Below are 19,994 nucleotides of genomic sequence, written 5' to 3'. Positions count from 1 at the left end.
TATATAGAATAAACTAAACATCTATTTATTTCATAGAGCCTCGCAGTCCTCTCCAAATTCATCGTGGTTAAATGCTATTTCTGACACTAATATTATCATGGCTCCGCTGTCTAATGATGGAATAGTAACTGTGGATGCTGGAGGTTGTGTAAGATGCTGGGAAGTGGTACCGACTTATATAAACAGTTCACTTGATAAATGGCATCATATGGTTGGTGAAGATGGGCGACCACTACAGGTTTGTTTCGAGCTACTGGGGTTTTTTTCCTTTGTTTCTTCTCTGAGCTCTCCCGCCCCAACCCTTACTTTGTTTTATAGAATTTGAATTCTTATTTTACAGTTAGAACGTCAAAGTGGTAATGATGTAAACAAACCTAAACACGGAAAAATTGACCCTGAAAATACTCCTCACGTGGGCGGTAACACTTGGGCTGGTGGTACAGGTAGGTATTACATGGTCTTGCATATGTTTAAACCTCAGTAATGTTGATTACTTATTCCTTATTAGGATCAACTGTGTTGATCCTTATAGAATGGTCCTGAGAGTCGCTTTCTGTTAGCTCTTTGTGGCACAAATTGTAACCACTGGATATTCATGACTGATATTTTATCATTAGGTGGGAAACAGGTGGTGGAATTCGCATGGCAAGTTTTGTCCATCAGCCCTAAGCTGTTAGGAAGTACTGGGAGAAAATGTGCAAAAGTTCAATAAATTTTTCCCATTCTAATAATCGATGTTTGACCTAGTTTTATGACATCCCAGGGAAAGCCCTTCAGAAGGGAATCACTTGGAAATCCCTCTAGAAGGGCTTTCCCAGTGACATCAATATCAAGAACTGTTCTACCATGTACTTGTGACTCATAGAGGAATTCATAGGGTTTTTCCTAATAGGGAAAACCCATTACCATGTATATAAGTTGGACATGCTTACTACACAGAAGACCATAATTTCATCTTCATCAGCTGTTCATACGTAATTGCAAATCCAAGAACAAATCGATTTTTGTGCTCAAAACTAAAATGTACTCAGTTGATCCTACTGGACCCATGGTCCTTTATTTACAAATGTGATGTTCATTACTGGTTCCCAGTTCATGGTTTCATATTCAACAATTTCATGTCTTTCATGTCACTACTGCTATTATATCCGAAAGCACTATCAGTAAATAAACATCCCTTATTACTGAAAATGTTGATAAAACCACAACTGACGTTTCATACTTATTGGAATATCTTGGTGACTTATTCTACCTCTGCATCAAAATGTAGGGGGATATACTGCTGTCCATGCATCGGGATATCTCCTTAACTACTGGCTCTTCTGCTAACATAACACATAAGTCTGTTTGGATATGTTGTTGTGCACATGCATTTCATTTTGTGGTTGGAGCCAAGATGGTTGACTGGTGGCCATATTTGATTTCTTTGATGCTTATAGGACATATGCCATCAAAATTATTGGTTCACCTTTGTCAGCAATTTGATGCTGGTATTGAGCCAATTCATGTAAAAATCGCGGTACGTTTTTTTATGTGAGCATTTGTTTCATTGGTTCTCAGCATAAACAACGTATAATCGATGCGATTGAAGACATGGCGAACCTCCGCCGATGACATGGTCAACTGAGTTAAAATTCTACGTAAAACTGTTTTTGGCGGGAAAATTCTTAGCTCTCGCGTATAAAATTGCAATGACCTTGATTGGGGGGGGGGGGGGGGCGTCGACTCTTCGAGCGAGTGGGATTGGCTGTTTTTGGGATATACAGGGAATTCCGGCGTTACTGAAATAATTATGGGAAAGCCATGGTGTACGTTTCATTGGACTAGGTGCCGTTTACGTGCAAATTTCAAATGCTCATTGCTGGTGAGGATGTAATTATTTCACACATCCGCCATAGGTATTGTTTCATTTAACTACCCGGTGATTGTTTTGATTGACATTGAAGTGTAAGCGAACATTCACTTACACGAGGCCTCCACGTGCGTGCGGAATGCTACATGACACACAAGCTCGTACATTACACAACTAAGGGTGATGCTGTAACGCGTGCATGTTTGACATGAAAATAGGCTGAATAATCGTAGCAGAAGATGAGGGCTGTGTTTAACATCCTCTAGCTTTCCTGCTAAACCACACTTTGCCCATGGGCAATTTATTGTTTTTTGTGATTGCTTAACCAGGTGAAACTTTAATAATGACCTGAGATCTGACTTATCGAAAAATTTATCTCTAATATGCCGTAAATAAGTCATCTATTTATCCTTCTTTTTGTAAATGTAGTTCACTTACAGCGCGCAGTGGCACTATTCATGATTATATATCTGACAGTCAACAAAAGCACGTGTATGCGCTAATACGAGTTAGCCTATGTATAATCAATGAAATAAACATTATTTGTTCGCTGTACTCACAGAACCACGGCACTTCTAAATAATGTATGTTTATCATGTAATGCATAACACCCAGGTTGCAATTAAACATTTAGGAAACATTAGTGAAAAGTTTTTTTAAACATCCGTGATGCTGTTAAAAAACATTACAATAACCTTCTTACAACGTTTTTCACTTGCGTTTATACTTGAGTTTTTACAATGTCAAATGTAACGTTACACCAACATCATTAAGTCCTGTTATAACCTTCACATAACATAATCATTGGCCATAAAACATCCTTTCCACGTTGAGAAAACATTACTCCAACGTAATGTTGTTGTCCAAGGAACGTCTCCACAACCAGAACAGCCAAAAAGTAAATGACACTAGATATGTTTTATTCAAATGATGGGGGAACTGATAGAAATTAACCTTTTTTAGCCCACTTGGGAGTAAGCGTCATAGCGTCTGTCCGTCCATAGACGGAATCCAGTTATTTTGGGAAGTTTTGAAGATGCTTTAATGTAATGTCTTGATAGTTGGGTTACACATGTATCTACCCTAGGCATATCTTCAGCCCAAAACCTGGCCCTGTCAGAATCAAGATGGCTGACTGGCAGCCATTGTTGTTCGCAAAAATCAGCACTTTTTATACATTTTTGAGCTTTTTGAGGGAAATTTTGAAGACGCTTTGATCAATAACTTTGATCTTTCTTATATATTTGAATCTCCCAAGAAAATTTGGGTCGATCTGATTCAACATGGCCGTCCTATGACCTTTTTAGTGCCCAAAAATGTCAATTTTGGCCCGAATTCTGAGTCCTGTAGCTTCCTACTGGTTGCTATTTCTCATTGCAATTTGTGATAGGTATTCCTTGAAAAGGGATGTTTTATACCCGAGACAGGTATTTTTAATCAGCTAATTATGACGCATTTGGCGGCCATCTTTGTGTCATCAGTACTCATTCGTGAGTGGGTATAAAATTTTCCACATTATATTGATACTTAAGCATATTTTGTTACCACAATTAATTGGAAAGTTGTAGCTCATAATGTGTTCTATAATTTTGATGAGTTTCAAAGTCATTGGTTTTTGTATATGGCCACCAAGGGATGTTGAATAATACAATAACTTAGTATTTCTGTATAATATTTATACCTATGCATATTTTGTTACCACAATCAATTGCGAAGTTGTAGCTCATGACGTGGTCTATGATTGAAGTGAGTTTTAAGGACATTAGTTATTCTATATGGTCACAATAAGGGTTGTTATCATCAAATTTTGCCGTCAGGGCAGCCATCGTTAATTTCTTGTTAGCACTATATTGTCCTGCAATATCTGATGAATATCCATGAAATTTGATGTAAGAGTAAAGACAAATGCTGCCCATGGAATGATAAGCAAATTTGCAAGGTCATGCGATTTTTCATTTGGCCTCCAAGTGTGCTGGGTACAGGAAAAAGAGTCGATTTCGGATTTCTTTATTAGTATGTGTTGCATATAAGTAGCCAGTGGAATGATACATCAAAACTTTTATGATATGAATGATAATGGCTTCCAGGGGAGAGTGTTTTGGGTGGGGGTCTATTTTAAGCATTAGTCTAGTTTATTCCAGACACTTTGTGTTTGTTGTTCTTAAAATAATTTTTCACAAACCCCTATTTATTCATTTTCAGTCACATTGATCTGAACTGATTCCCGGGGTTTACATAATTAATGATTCACTAACTAGTATCAATAATGATTGAACTGCTTATTATTTATGATGATTTCGTTGAACACAGGAGGTCGTGATACAGCTGGTTTAGGAGGTAAAGGCGGACCATACAGATTAGATGCTGGGCATGATGTGCATCAAATACCTGACTCTGAGAAAGATGACATACCTTTAGAAGTGAAACAAGCTGCAAGAGAAATGGCTCAGAAAGCATTCAAACAACGGTATTCAAATTGATGAATCTATTACTAAAAATCCCCGTCATGATTTATCTAAGACCACCATCCAGTGCCACAGTTTTGTGCTGAAATATAATAATGATGATAATAATCATAATGATGGTAATAATTTACATTAATATAGCACGGGTATCCATAGAGTCTGTTCGAATGCGCTCCAAACTTGGTATTATTTCCCCAGCCTATAACTCTATTTGTGTATCAGTCATCTCTCCCTGGGGAGAAGTAACATCCGAGCATCTGCCAGGCACTCAAGAGTCATCTATCTGGTCAGGTACCCATTTTACTGTCCGAGGACACTACAATAAAGTATGGCGGTTTGAACCCATGACTTTGCTTCCCAGAGTCGAAATATAACTCTCTGGTTAATACATTGGAAACTTGACCCACTTGTGGCCCACTTGAGACTTGCGTCACAGCCAGCTATTGTGTTCATTGCTCATGACTAAGTTTAACCAAATAAGATGTATGTTATAACTGTCCAATGGGTACTTTTTAGCCAGCCGTATAGGCTGAGCCTATTACTATACAAATGGAGCAAATTCAAATGATATGGTTCCCAGGTGAAAAGCACTGTGCAAGTGAGCGTATATTCATTAAAATCATGCATTTAAGCGTTATCCATTTCCCAATTCTTAGGAAGCCTAATTTTCAAAAGAGGCTTAGTTCACAGGAGGTTTTTCGTGAAAATCTGAATGTAAAAAGACATGGTGTATCAGTTTTAAAAAGCCGATCAGATAGCAGTCTCCACTATTATTGGATTCAGGGGCGGATACAGAGGGTTGTACCTGCGCCACATGCGACCCCTTCAATTTTTCTAGTACCCTATAAAAATATGTAACAGCAAAGATACCGTCCACTGCAGCACCCACAAAATGTCTGATTATTGATTCAAATCCTCAAAGAATAAGATTTGTTTCTAGTAATCTGTAGCCATCCTGGCCTACGCATTTATTCAAACTAAACTATAGGCTACAAAGTCACATGATAAGCTGGATGATAAGTGTCGACATCTGTACATACATATTGGTACTCAAGTTAATGATGATAAGCAATATTGAGATATTGTAACAATTATGTCCGTGAAATACCTGTGGTAGTGCTGTCATAAAAATGGCATTGCTGCGCTTCTCGTCGTTTGGAAGAATTGGTACATATATACAATAAAAGCACTTCCTGAAAAAATCCTGAAAGTGCAGAAGTGATGTTCAAAAATTCAGTAAATTCTGAAGAATTGCTTAAAATGCCTCTAAGGGCATGACTCAATTGTGAAATATTATTAAAAGGGCAGGCTCATATTGCCAAAAATTCTATGTAGGGCATGTTCATACTGTCAAAAATTCCCAAAAGATTACAATTCATGTGCCATCTGGATTTGGGAATGGGATTAGCTGCAGATATCAGCAGATGTTCATGTGAACCTGCAGTACCATCTAATATTTTACTTCCAGGTTTTATATTAAGATTAAAAATTTTATTTCAAGATCAATTTCTGTGAAATCTTGAGTTGGTTTTTGGGAAGAATTATTTTCCCTTACAGAAGATTCATCATTGACAATTATGCAAGGTTTGGGAAAAATAGCTTTTTCTCAAATTGGGATGGATGACCTTGATATGCTAACAAGCCATGTGATCGAATTGCAAATAAAATCAAATCTAATTCAATTCTACTTTATCGAAAAAAATTACATCAAATTCAATTCAATTATATTTTATCCTTCAAAATGACATCAAATCCAAATCAATTTTTTTAGGGCAGCCGTAGGCTGAGCCTATTACTATACAAATGGAGCATATTTAAATGACATGGTTTCCAGAGTAAAGGCTCTTTGACTGTGCAACTGAGCATATATTCATATAAATCATTCATTAGAGCATTATCCATTCTCCAACCCTTATGAAGCTGAATTTTGAAAAAGGCCTAGTTAAAATTTATATGAGCATCTTTGCGAAAATCTGAATGCAAAAATATCTGTTTTAAAAAGCCAATCAGAAAGCAAAGTCTCCTCTTTGATTGGCTTAGCCACAGAGATCAGCAGGTGTTCATGTGAACCTGCGGTATCGTCTACCATTTTACTTCGGGTTTTATTTTAAGATCTAAAATTGCATTTCAAGATCGATTTCTGTGAAATCTTTAATTGACTTGGTTTTTGGGAGGAATACTTTTATTGGCACTACAGAAAATATCATTGACATTTATGCTAAGTCTGGGAAAATAGCTTTTTTCAAATCGGATGGATGACCTTCAGACCTGCCAATGGTTACGTAAATGAAAGTGAAATTACGGTGTTACATTTTTCCAGAAATGTTACATATTTCATAACATTTAAATAAATATCATTTATAACACAAATAAAAGTCGTCATTTCACAATGTTCGCAATTTCTTCAAAATCAGGCTTTCTGATGATTCGAGAGCTGCAGATCCTTTTGTCCTTTAGTTAAGTGCAAATGTATTTCAACAGGTTTTAACTGAAAAGTCTTGATATTTGATATTTGTTACCACTGATATATAAGGTGTCCATATATTGACCATAGGCTACAATGCACAGAGGATCACCTCGGTGTGTATGCATGTGTATGTCTCTTCTCCGGAACATCCTTCCGTGTAACGCCAAACCATGGCTTGAGTGTCTTTTATAAATATAATATTAAAAAAACTCCATGCGGCCGCTAAACTCAGGCCAGGCGCTGATTAGAATCAAGTGATTTATTTTATATGGCTTTATCCATATGGTTTATGGTTTTTGCCACGAGCATGGTTCCCACAGAACAGGGAAATTGGGAAAAACTTCGGAATTTTAAAATAATAATTCCGGGTTTGGAAATATCTTGGAATTTGAAAAATTTTCCTCATATCAGGGAAATATTTGGGAAATTCACTGCATTTCACATATTGCACTTGCCAAGGGCAACTTTCTTCAGCAGTTTCACTTGAAAATCACCTTTATCAACCAGTCGCCGCTAAAATGTTGACTGTAGCATGATGTGTTCTTGCATTTGGGAAAATTGAAAAATCACCCATGAAATACTTGGAAAAACTTGGGAATTTTGAATTCATATAACTGTGGGAACCATGCACCAGTTAAGAGTTGAATATTGAATCATATACAATATGTATTCTTATGTTGGTACCTTGCATATTTCATAACCACAATCAATTGCAATTTTATAGCTCATGACATGTTTTATTGATTTCGTTGTATGTTGACGGAGTCATGTCCAGAAATAACTTACTCTCAAAATGCTGTGTATCGAAACTCGTCTTTTGTACCGTACACTTTTGTTGTGCCATTTAAAACATTATCAATCAAAGATGAAACGGTGAGAAGTTGAATTCGTGAAACGATCCAGTTATGAGGTAATTTGCAGTCAAAGTTTGGTATTTTTTCGCAAAAATATGTTTCATCCGGATATTAATACTTTCATCATGAGATCATGTGGGCTCTTTCAGCTGATTACTGCACTTCAAAGGTTCAGGCCGCGGCCTACATAATCACACTTTTTACCTCATTATGAGAAAGCTGCGCTCCGATTGGTTATTTAGGGAATTCCCCAAACAACCAGTTCAGATGAACAAGGGACATATGCCATTTTGACGTCTTAGGTAAGTGAATTTCATCTTTTTTGCTGTAATTTATAGAATTATGTAATGTAAGAACCCAGTTGGGTCTAATGTTGATGGAATGGATTTATTCTGATGGATTTATTCTGTCAATATCTTAAGCCCACAAAATTCTTAGAAAAAGTAAACAACTGTAACGTTAGTTGGCATTTATCGATTTATCTAGTGACAATCTGTCATTAACCTAGGCTATTGTGTAATCAGCTACATCTTATCGATATCAAAGTATCCAGCATATCATTTTTAGTTGCATGTGATTTTCTTTCAGCTGCATTTGTGTCCCCATAATTATTGATTATCAAATTTATATTTCAACTAAATTTATTTTGCCTGGGCCCTAGGAGACGATCTACTCGTTGCCATGTATGGGCCTATGTTTATAAAATGAGAAAATATTTCCATTTTTTTTCAGATTCATTGTTCTCAATATCTGCTTGGGGAGCTCTGCTTAGGTGAGTTTTTTTCAGTATTTCTGTTATATCAATATGGGACGGGCGAGTTATTGTGACAGGTGTCATAGACATTGGTGTTGTCATATCGCAGAATGAAGGAATCTTTTATCCTTAGGAATTTTTTTAAAACACAATTTCTTCACACTTTCGCTATAAATAGTGACCGGGTTTTCCTGCCAGGATACCCTGTGTCGGACAAGGCACCGGACCAATTGATGCACTGAGTTGGCTATGAATCACACTATTAGTGCACAATTTTATCTGGCATTACTCTATGATACCGTTCACTGGCTGCCAGTTCCCAGCTGCCATAGCAGTCAGAATGTAGTCGGACAAAAAGATCAGCACCAGGGCAAACATTGTTTTTCGAAGCTAATCGACTTTTTGTAATCTTAGTAGATTTGAGCATGGTCGCTCTAGGTTCAGCCATAGTTCCAGATGATTGCAAACGTGAAATGTGTTACGTCTAAACATGTACCGCGGTTCCTTGAAAGTTATTTTTTGTTCCAAGAATGAGAACCTAAGCTTTCGTCAAGTTGCAGTCATGAAGTAACGTCACAGCATCGGCAGATTTTTTTTTTTCAGATTGAGTGATACGGCTCAATGAAATAGGTCCACATACGTAATTCGCTTGTCTTAAGAATATTATGATTATCATGATAGATATATTCAAATACTCTGAATAATATCATTTTCTAAAATCATGCGTAATGAATGCCGATTTAGCGGTTGGTTAAAAAAATCATTACATCTACTCGCGCATAAATACACCATCAATGCTGAGCCTGTTAAAGCGCCAGTACCTGTACGTACAGCCATACACACGTTGATGCCAACACCGGCTTCCACTTCAAAAGTTAAGAACAAAATATTAGAAATATTTACCATCTGATTTACACCAAATAAACCTTTAAAGTAAGGTATTTAGCATCGGATATTGTGACGAAAATTCTAGATTGATACGTACTACATAGTTTTTCAAGTAAGCGCATTTTTAGTGTAAACCAATAATGTTGATTGACAGGCAGGCTCAGCTGCGCGCCTCATTTTATCGATGATGTCAGATGTAAACAATAATATTACCACGTGCGCAATGCAAATGGAAAACAAATTGAATTTTTTTAAACAAACTTCTCTAATGGAATATCGATTTCTCTTCATAATTTGCCTTTCTTTTATGTGATTTATAATTTGTACATCAGACTTTGCTTCTTCGAACCCCAGGACTTTGAAGTCCTCTTGTAATTGAAACCGCTGTCTAGTACCAATGATACATTTTTTAGACCCAAGGAATCAACACGCAGAAGTAACTAAGTAACAGCTTTCTCTTCACAAATAACTGACTTAAAAAAAGATACAATTTTATATTTAATCTTTAAAATCATTCAACTTTTATCAACTCTTCTATTCTAGATGCACCACACTCGCATAAATCGCAATTTAGATGCGCAAGACGCATTAAAAATCCAAAGCCAGAATATGCATAATGTGTATCTGTTGTCGTCTGGTATCAATCATTTCGGGATATTTCTCTTGACCATATCAAAACATACCTCATTTTGGTCTTATACGGCCAGTGAAACAGTGCAGTCTAAATAAGCCATCGTTTTAATGTCCATTTAAACAATGCAGCATTTATCAAATTAGTTAAAGGTTGATAGATTAATTGCATATGTAGGTGTAACAACTAGCATTTTCAGTGCACTGGGGAACTAGCTCGTCAAAATAAATCCAAAGTCATCAATTCCATCTTGATAAAATATCTGTTATTCAAATGATTGGTCGGCCTCCGACCGCGACAACTGCTCAGTACAAACTGCCAACTAAAAGTGTGTGTTGTGTCTCTAATTCTATATATATATATATATATATATATATATGTATATATATATATATATATATATATATATATATATATATATATTCACGCATAGTACCAAAAACTTATGTATGAAAAACAAAGGTGACAGACAGTGGGTAGACAATTTGAGCAACAACATGCCATACACAAAGACAGAAAGAACATATAACTAATTACTTTACAAACACGACAACCAAATACATTGGGTTAAATCATGTAAAAAATAGAAAAAAAACAATAGTATCCAACCATACTTGTTGACCAAGTGCAACAACGTTACAAAATTTTAAAAAATACCATATCTCTAACGTAACAATACTTGTTGACTTTAAAGCCCAACAACGTTACAAAATCATTTTTAAAAACCGTATCTCAACCGTTACAATACTTGTTGACTATAAAGCCCAACGACGTTACAAAATCATTTAAAACCTAATTACTCGGAATCTCATCTTATCCAGAAAACATGTACTACATAACATATGACAAATTACACAATGAACATAAAAACAATTACACAATCAACTAAAAACCACAATTCTAGACATAAGTGCTCAAATTGTTTTAGAAATCTAAGGTGTATATGATATGAAAATAAAACAGACGAAGGGGTTCGTGGTATTTCACAATACATGTGAAACAACGCATTTGACATTGCAATATTGACTAATCTACTGGCATACTTGCCATCTCAATATCGCTTTAGAGATGGCCTCGATTGTATCCAAAAGTTTAATAAGCATCAAATCAATCAGGACACTATTCCTATTCCTTTTATTCCTTTTAAGTTATGTCTTTTTAATCAATCGCAAACGGAACGTAAATTTTGAATTTTCGCATCGAGAATAGAAATATCGGCTGCGGTTTCCTCAGCAGAATACACATTATCTACGAAGATGCACTGATCAGTGACATGATTTGGGATTTTTTCGAGATTGAGATCCAGCTCAATCACGCTTAAAACTGAGTAACTCATGAATTCAAGTAGCTTTGATGTGTCTAGTCGCTCCGGTTGTAAAATATCCATAGACAAATGCTCATTATCCCAATCTAAGATGAAAACAACGTCAGTTAGTGAACTAACCATCATCGGGCACTGATTCTCGCCCAGATTCATGCATAAACCTTCTCTGATGATTCGGAGGTTTTCAATTTGTTTACGCTTATTGAACATCATAAGCCTCTGCAGATCTCAAATTTTCTTCGCGGACTTTTGACGGGTTCGCTTCTCAGGGTTCTATCAACATCGGGCAAAGTGTCCGATGATATAGCAACGGTGGCAGCATGTGTCCTGTGCGTGACAACATGTCCGGCTCCAACAGTAGAGTCCACAATTCTTGCGAAGTACAGCCATTACTTATCCAAAACTAGGCACAAGATTGAACCTGCAGTGCCTGTCAGATCTTGCCAACGGGTTCTCTACCAATTGTAACAACTAGCATTTTCAGTGTACTCGGGAACTAGCTCGTCAAAATAAATCCAAAGTCATCAATTCCATCTTGATAAAATATCGTTTATTCAAATGCTTGGTCGGCTTCCAACCGCAACAACTGCACAGTACAAACTGCCAACTAAAAGTATGTGACGTGTCTCTAATTCTATCTCAACTGACTCTTATATATATATATATATTCGTGCATAGTAACAAAAACTTAGGTATGAAAAACAAAGGTGACAGACAATGAGTAGACAATTTGAGGAACAACATGCCATAAACAAAGACAGAAAGAACATATGACTAATTACTTTACAAACACGACTAACAAATACATTCCTACACAAAACAACAAGTTGCTATATAGGTTCTCAATTTTCTCGTTTGGAAGTATCGTTAATGTGTTGAGTGACAATAGTAATAGATTATCGCATCAGGCCTACCAGGTACCAGTAAAGAAAACATGCGTCCACTGTCTTGTACAATAAGAGGTATCCCGTGGAAAAACACGGTTAATACTCATAGTCAGGGATGAAAATCTTCATTCCGCCATTGGAGGTCAATGGCTGATGTAGATCCGTTGAGAAAATGATGGGGTGGTTAGGGTCTTGGGGAAAAATTCAGAGTTATATCATAGCATACTTAAAGAACAGACAGTAAAAGCGTTTCATAAAACCGGTGCTACGATCTCTGAAATCTTTTTCACAACATCATCGCGAAACACCCCTGTTGTCTAGAACCACTGTACAGATCGATAATATATATACATGTAATAGCACTAGTTAGCCCAATACTTTTATTTCAAATTTTTCCGCATTTTTTAAACACCCCTGTATAGTGGAAATTCCATGATTTTGATAAATTTGTGATTCCTTCATTCCGCAATATGACAACGCCGCATAGATTTGCATGGCTTGGCTTGGTGGGAGCGTCAGTCAATTTTTCTTACTCTTCACTCTAGATATTTATGCAGAAAACAGTAACTGGATCATGAGGTTGTTCATGGCCAGCCTTTGATATCCTAATTTATCAAGCCCCAACAGTGTAATGAATACATTTTATTTGTGTTTTGATTAGGCAGAAACTAAATCGGTCCATTTTTTGTTTTTTCAGGTTTCGTCATGTGGATGTTAAATGATATGTACAATCCCTATCAGTGGTTTCTATTCGTCTATACTACAGTAAACACCACTTTCTTCGGAATGGCTTTGAAATCGATACTCCACCAAAGTTTTTCATTGAAAGTCGATATTTATATTGCAATACTTTTGAAAATATTTTCAATAAAGTTTGAATAAGTTGGACAAACACTTTTCAGCTTCTCTATGAAGTTTTTGCTGTGGCTGTTACTCATCTGCCTTTAAGAGGTATTTGGTGATGTTCAGTTTGAAACTGGAATGGTAGGATAGATCATCAAACGTAAACCTCCAAAGGAATTACTAGTGAAAAGCGTATCTTTGAGAAAATAAGCCCAGAAAACAAGCATAACTCTCAAATTATGACATTTTTGAATTCTAAATTACATTTCAGCAAAAGTGGTGTTCAATTTGTTATAATTGTAATTGATATGATTAACTACATTTACCCAGCCTGCCCGGTGAGGTGGGACTTGTTCCTTTTTAACCCACTTGGGACTTTAGTCCCAGTGAACTATTGTGTTCACTTTTCATCCGTCTGTAGACGGAGTCCAGTTATTTTGGGAAGTTTTGAAGACACTTCAAGGTAATGTCTTGATATTTGGTTTATACATGTATCTACCCTAGACACATCTTCAGCCTAAAAACTGGCCCTCTCAGATTCAAGATGGCTGACTGGCAGCCATTGTTGTTTGCCAAATTCAGCACGTCTTACATATTTTTGATGTTTTCGAGGGAAATTTTGAGGACGCTTTTATCAATTACCTTGATCTTTTAGACATATTTGTATACCCAAGGGCTCATCAGCATGAGAAAAATTAGGTCGATCAGACTCAAGATGGCCATCCTGTGACCTTTTTGTGCCCAAAATGTCAATTTTGGCGTGAATTCTGAGTCTTGCAACTTCCTAATGGTTTGCCTTTTCCATTGCTATTTGTGATTGGTATTCTTTGAAAAGAGATCTTTTATACCTGAGACAGGTATTTATGATCAGCCAATTATGATGCAATTGGCGGCCATCTTGGTGTCATCAGTACTCATTCATAGATGAAATAAAGTATTTCCGCATTATATTGATACCTAAGCATATTTTGTCACCACAATCAATTGAAAAATTGTAACTCAGAACGTGTTCTATGATTGTGGTGAGTTTCAAGGTCATTAGTTTTTGTTTATGGCCACCAGGGGACATTGAACAATGCAATAACATAATATTTTCTATATTATATTTATACCTATGAATATTGTGTTACCACAATCAATTGAAAAGTTGTCACTCATGATATTTCCAATGATTGTGGTGAGTTTAAAGGTCACTAGTTATTCCATATAGTCACCAGGGGGCGTTGAAAAGTAAAAAAGCTTAGTATTTCCTTATTATATTGATTCCTAGACATATTTTGTTACCATGTTCAATTGCAAAGTTGTAGCTCATAACATGTTCTATGAATTGAGTGAGTTTCGAGGTCATTGGGCTTTGCATATGGTCACCAAGGGGATTGAATAACTAGAATAGCTTGCATAAGTTGTTACCGCAATCAATTAGAAAATCGTAGCTGCTGATATGTTCTATGATTGTGGTGAGTTTCTAGGTCATAGGTTTTCTCAATGGCCACCATGGGGTGTTGAACAATTCAAAAACTTAGTATTTCCATATTATATTCGTACCTATGCATATTTTGTTACTACAATCAATTGGAAAGTTCTAGCTCCAGACATGGTCTATAATTGTGGTGAGATTCAAGGTCATTGGTTTTTGTATATGGCCACCAGGGGTCGTTGAACAATACAATAACATAAGTATTCCCTTATTATTTTGGCACCTCGGCATATCTTGTTACCATGAGCAATTGAAAAGTTGTAGCTCATGACATGTTCTATGATTATGGTTAGTTTCAAAGTCATTGGGCTTTGCATATGGTCACCAGGGGGAGATTGGTGCGGGATCTAATAATAGTAGAATAGTGCGCAGATAACTATTCAAACTATTCTACAATGCATTTCTATGTAAATCATATACGATCGGAAAGAGTCACTATTCTATCACTATCCAAAACTTTTTTCTACTATTCTACTATTCTAAAGGATAGTAAAAATAGTAGGATTTAACTATTCTACTATTCTACGATTTTTCTCATTATGACCATCGCTATTCTAACGATCGTTACGATTGAGTACGATCGTAATAGAATAGTCACTATTCTACTATTCTACTATTCTAAAGGATAGTAAAAATAGTAGGATTTTACTATTCTACTATTCTACCATCTTTCTCATTATGACCATCGCTATTCTAACGATCGTTACGATCGAGTACGATCGTAATAGAATAGTTACTATTCTACTATTCTAAAGGATAGTAAAAATAGTAGGATTTTACTATTCTACTATTCTATGATTTTTCTCATTATGACCATCGCTATTCTAACGATCGTTACGATCGAGTACGATCGTAATAGAATAGTCACTATTCTGCTATTCTACTATTCTAAAGGATAGTAAAAATAGTAGGATTTTCCTATTCTACTATTCTACGATTTTTCTCATTATGACCATCGCTATTCTAACGATCGTTACGATCGAGTATGATCGTAATAGAATAGTTACTATTCTACTATTCTACTATTCTAAAGGATAGTAAAAATAGTAGGATTTAACTATTCTACTATTCTACGCTTTTTCTCATTATGACCATCGCTATTCTAACGATCGTTACAATCGAGTACGATCGTAATAGAATAGTCACTATTCTACTATTCTAAAGGATAGTCAAAATAGTAGGATTTTACTATTCTACTATTCTACGATTTTTCTCAATATGACCATCGCTATTCTAACGATCGTTACGATCGAGTACGATCGTAATAGAATAGTTACTATTCTACTATTCTAAAGGATAGTCAAAATAGTAGGATTTAACTATTTTACTTTTTATGAATTTTCTCATTATGACCGTCGCTATTCTAACGATCGTTACGTTCGTTAGAATAGTAGAATATAAACTATTCTATTACGATCGTTACGATCGTAATAGAATAGTTACTATTCTATTATTCTTCTATTCTACTATTCTAAAGGATAGTAAAAATAGTTGGACTTGAAAATGCTTAACTATTTTACTATTCTACAATTTTTCTCTTTATGACCATCGCTATTCTATTATATATAATTAATCTATAATATAATTAATATTAAATAATATATTAATATAAAAGATTAATTGAATAATTAATAGAATAGTTACTATTCTACTATTCTAACCCTAACCCTCTAAACCCTAACTATTTTGAAACCTAACCCTCTTAACCGTAAATATTTTGAATCCTAACCCTTAAAACACTTAACCCTTTAAACCTAACCCTCTAAACACTTAATCCTCTAAACCCTAACCCTCTAAATCCCAACCCTCTAAACACCTAACCCTCTAAACTTAACCCTCTAAACACTTAACCCTCTAAACCTTATACTTAACTATTTTACTATTCAATGATTTTTCTCATTATGACCATCGCTATTCTAATGATCGGTACAATCGAGCGAGTACGATCGTAATAGAATAGTTACTATTCTACTATTCGAAAGGATAGTCAAAATAGTAGGATTTCAAAATGCTTATTTGTTCTATTTTGTTATTCTATGATGATTATAAACATTATACTATTCAAATATGATTATAAACACGTTGGATTAATATTCAGAATATATTTGTAATTCCTTAATAACAATACAGTTAATAACAAATTTTTTCCCAAAGAGCATTTGAAGTCGTTTTACAGTTTACGATTTCATATTTCGTATTTTTGTTGATTGTGTGAATTTCGGTTACACATCAGCTTCTGAAAAGATAAAATCAAAAAAGAGAGTCAGATGATATCTTACGTAGATATTCAATTTGTATGAATCTTCTTATCGCTGTTAAATGTTTTTTTCTTATCATTCAGTAGTTGGAAAAAACTTTAAAATGATAGCGAATGCTAACCAATTTAGCGTCCATTCCGGTATCTTGCTTCAGATATCTTCAATCTTTTAAGCGTGTCCTTGGTTTCAGATGTTAGTTCAGCGAACGGTCTTTTTTTGAATACCAAAGATTTTGTCTTGTTGATTTTATGTACTTGAATTTCGCTATCCCCGAATCCTTTTTCTTGTAACTGTCATAAATAGTCATTATCGTTATACAAGCATATCTATAATTTTACCGTGATAAATATACGAAATTAATACTTATAACAAATATGGAAGAATATGATAATCTCCTTACCTCTTGGAATACACATTCAGCTGCCCATTTAGAATGAGATGTCTTGGCGTCTCGGCGATTTTCCTTTGGAATGCTTGGAAATAAACTGTATTTGCAAGCAGTAGCGGTTGCGAGTGTTTCATTTTCCCGTGTGTACTCTAGTATCTTTTTGAATTTGACATCAGCGTCGAATTTGCACGGATTTCGTTCTGTAACTGAAATAAAAGAATACATTTTATACACAATAGCAGAATGTATTTTGTTTGTACTAGGGTAAAATTAATGCAGTACATGATAGAACATAGCAGTCACCTACTCACCAGCACTCGGATTTCGGAAATCCGGAAGTAATGCGAACTTTGTATCGACATTGTATTTGATAAGCAGTATTGCTTGTTTTACATCGTTATCTGTGATTACAACGTCAGGAGTGTGATCAAAAACCGTACCATCTGAAAACAGTGCATAATGAGGTTAAAATGAGCGTAAAAATTCCTTTAAAATGAAATTAAAATTTCATACACACCATCCACCAGTGCCATAGATATTTTCATGCATTTCAATATTCCGGCTAGCCGAGCACAGTACCCAAGCGCTTTTGATACAACGCCTCGGCGATCATCATCATCCAAATATTCGTTCCTTTTGACTAAATAATAATTATCGTGAAAACGATTGAATTCCTGCTTTGCCGACTCGTCGAACGTATATGTTACGGTTTTTACGTGTAACGCCATTACAACTGACATGTAATCTTTCATGTAATTTTTAAATTTGTCTGGCATTGGAATTCTGTAGTCGTCTGACGTATAAAAACACTCTTTAGGGCAACTTAACAAATATCTGTAATGTAATTGAATATATATGAAACTATATGTTCGTCTATATCACAATATACAACTGTGGACGAGGGTTCCGCAACGAAATTTATGTCTTACCTGTCGTTGAATCCGTCGTAGTCATCTTTCGATAGCATTGCACAAAGTAAGTTCGGCTGCATACAACCAGTGTGATTCAACGCAGTTTTAGGAATATGTTGAAACCCGGTGCAACGGTAATTTCTTGACCAGGATGATCCCCCATTCAAATTTAGAAATTGTTTTCGGTCTATCGACGATCCACTTTTATAAATGTCTAATGACTCGAGCAACACTTTCAGTTCTTCGTATATTCCGATAGCCTATAGTTTAAACAAAAAAATGATATCTGAAAGTTTATGAACCATAATTACTCAGTAGAAAATCATTGATTTGAACCTCTAACGTTAGCTTGCTACGTCAAATTTTGATCAAATCCTCTTTTTCAAATCGCATTTAAAAAAAATATGTAAACAACTTGCGGCACCTTAGAAATTTCAGGCAACAAGACCATTGGTTGAAACTGCCCTTGTCTGAGACAAATAAGTCTACATATATACGTACATAGGGCCTATTCCAATTCAAAATAAGACAAGATAATACTGAGAGTTGAGAGTACTGGTAAAAACACATTTTATTAATATCAAGAATATATTTAACAAACCATTTGAAATTTGCAACACATTTCAATACAATACAGTATTTGATTATTAAACGAACAATGTAAATGTATGATTTTATTCATTCCAAAAATAATCGTTTTTCTAAATAGCAGTTGAAGTCATGGTTTACAATCTCAAAATACAATTTCCTCTTGCTCTTTGTCATGTTACGTGTGCTGAATTTGTATCTATTCAGACGCCTGAAACCTTGTTCGCACGACTCTGTATTGCTTTCATGAATTTCTGCGAAACAATCGAGTTTCGGATGATATCTACATTGTGGGTTGTCCGTCAAAGGCATGCAGCATTTCTTCGTGTGTTTTTCGACATGAAAAATGTCAACCAGGTATTTTCTGTTTTTCAACACTGCTTCTGCTTTCTCGGATCCATTATTCGATAATCTCTCAAGGAAAGGGTGTAATTCGCATGCACGATCGTAGCCGACATAGCGAAGATACTGCTCACAACCGCTGGAAATGTATGTGTCGTATAAAAACAGAAATGCCTGCGTAATACTCTCAGCCGAATACATTTCACACATCCTTACTACAATGCCACATGGTTTGATGATCGCTAGCACTCCAGATGTGGTAGCATAGAATTTATTAACGTTGTTCTTTACATCCTTACAGCCTTGCACTGCATCAGCTACGTCTAAAATTTGTTTCATAGCTTGTTCATTGAATACATAATCTGAAAAAAAAGAAAGAATGCTTATGTTTAGGATCATTGTAATACATTTTAGTAAAGGACTAGAATTTTCTTAATACATCTACCTTTTAAATACGGAGGTATACGTCGTAATCTGATTGCTTTTTCGTCGACGTTTCTATCAGTTGTACTGGAGTTACCTTTACTGGTATGGTACGTTCTGTGTTCAATACAAAATCTGTAGGTAAAGATTGTATTTAAACATTTAAAAGTTACACAGAACATAGTTAAAAAGTAGATATTATAGTGACTACAGCATTTATATAATTAGTAATATTCCATTCCAAATTCCCACAATTATGTAGGTAGTCGAATCGAAATATTTCGTAAATATTAAAATGGTTTGATACGGTTAGTGTTTCCCTGGATACTACATGTATATGGCTTACTCAGTAAACTCGACTTACTTGGACGATTTCTTGTGCATTCCACCATATTGTGGATCATTATGACAAAATTCAACCATACGTATGTCATCACTTTGTATCACGGTTTTAGGTGCAGCGCATATAGTTCGTCTAAGTTTTTCATTACCGTCTAACATAACGTAACCTTGCCTGCAACCTGGTCTTGAGCATTTGTGTTTGAGCCACCTTGTATTTATATCTTGAAATGTCTAAAATAATGATAAATGCGTAGATTAAAACCTATAATCGAGGTAAAGTGATTGATAATTAAAGAGGTC

The 19,994-nt window shown here is 35.4% G+C and overlaps 1 protein-coding gene and 1 long non-coding RNA gene across 6 annotated transcripts in view; both read left to right on the top strand.

Moving 5' to 3' along the window:
- LOC141904732 (von Willebrand factor A domain-containing protein 8-like) overlaps window positions 1-19,994 on the top strand; it is a 200,922-nt gene that overhangs the window by 142,212 nt on the left and 38,716 nt on the right. For 4 of the 5 annotated variants that reach the window (XR_012619186.1, XM_074793379.1, XM_074793378.1 and 1 more), the window contains exons 31-33: window positions 37-238; window positions 341-443; window positions 4,163-4,319. Coding sequence is in view for 3 of the 5 variants with exons in the window: in XM_074793379.1 (XP_074649480.1) it covers window positions 37-238; window positions 341-443; window positions 4,163-4,319 (462 nt within the window). In the remaining 2 variants the exon portion in view is untranslated. Of the gene's footprint in view, window positions 1-36; window positions 239-340; window positions 444-4,162; window positions 4,320-7,559; window positions 7,695-19,994 lie in introns of all 5 variants that reach the window. The other variant, XR_012619187.1, reaches the window with a different exon arrangement.
- Window positions 7,830-12,934, top strand: LOC141903077 (uncharacterized). Its single transcript, XR_012619043.1, has 3 exons — window positions 7,830-7,940; window positions 8,371-8,410; window positions 12,820-12,934. It is a non-coding gene; the product is annotated as an uncharacterized LOC141903077 (long non-coding RNA).

Source organism: Tubulanus polymorphus, chromosome 4, assembly GCF_964204645.1.
Source record: "Tubulanus polymorphus chromosome 4, tnTubPoly1.2, whole genome shotgun sequence".
In the NCBI taxonomy this organism is placed as follows: domain Eukaryota; kingdom Metazoa; phylum Nemertea; class Palaeonemertea; order Tubulaniformes; family Tubulanidae; genus Tubulanus; species Tubulanus polymorphus.
The sequence above is the reverse complement of the archived record's forward strand: the minus strand, read 5'-3'. Positions and strand labels throughout refer to the sequence as shown.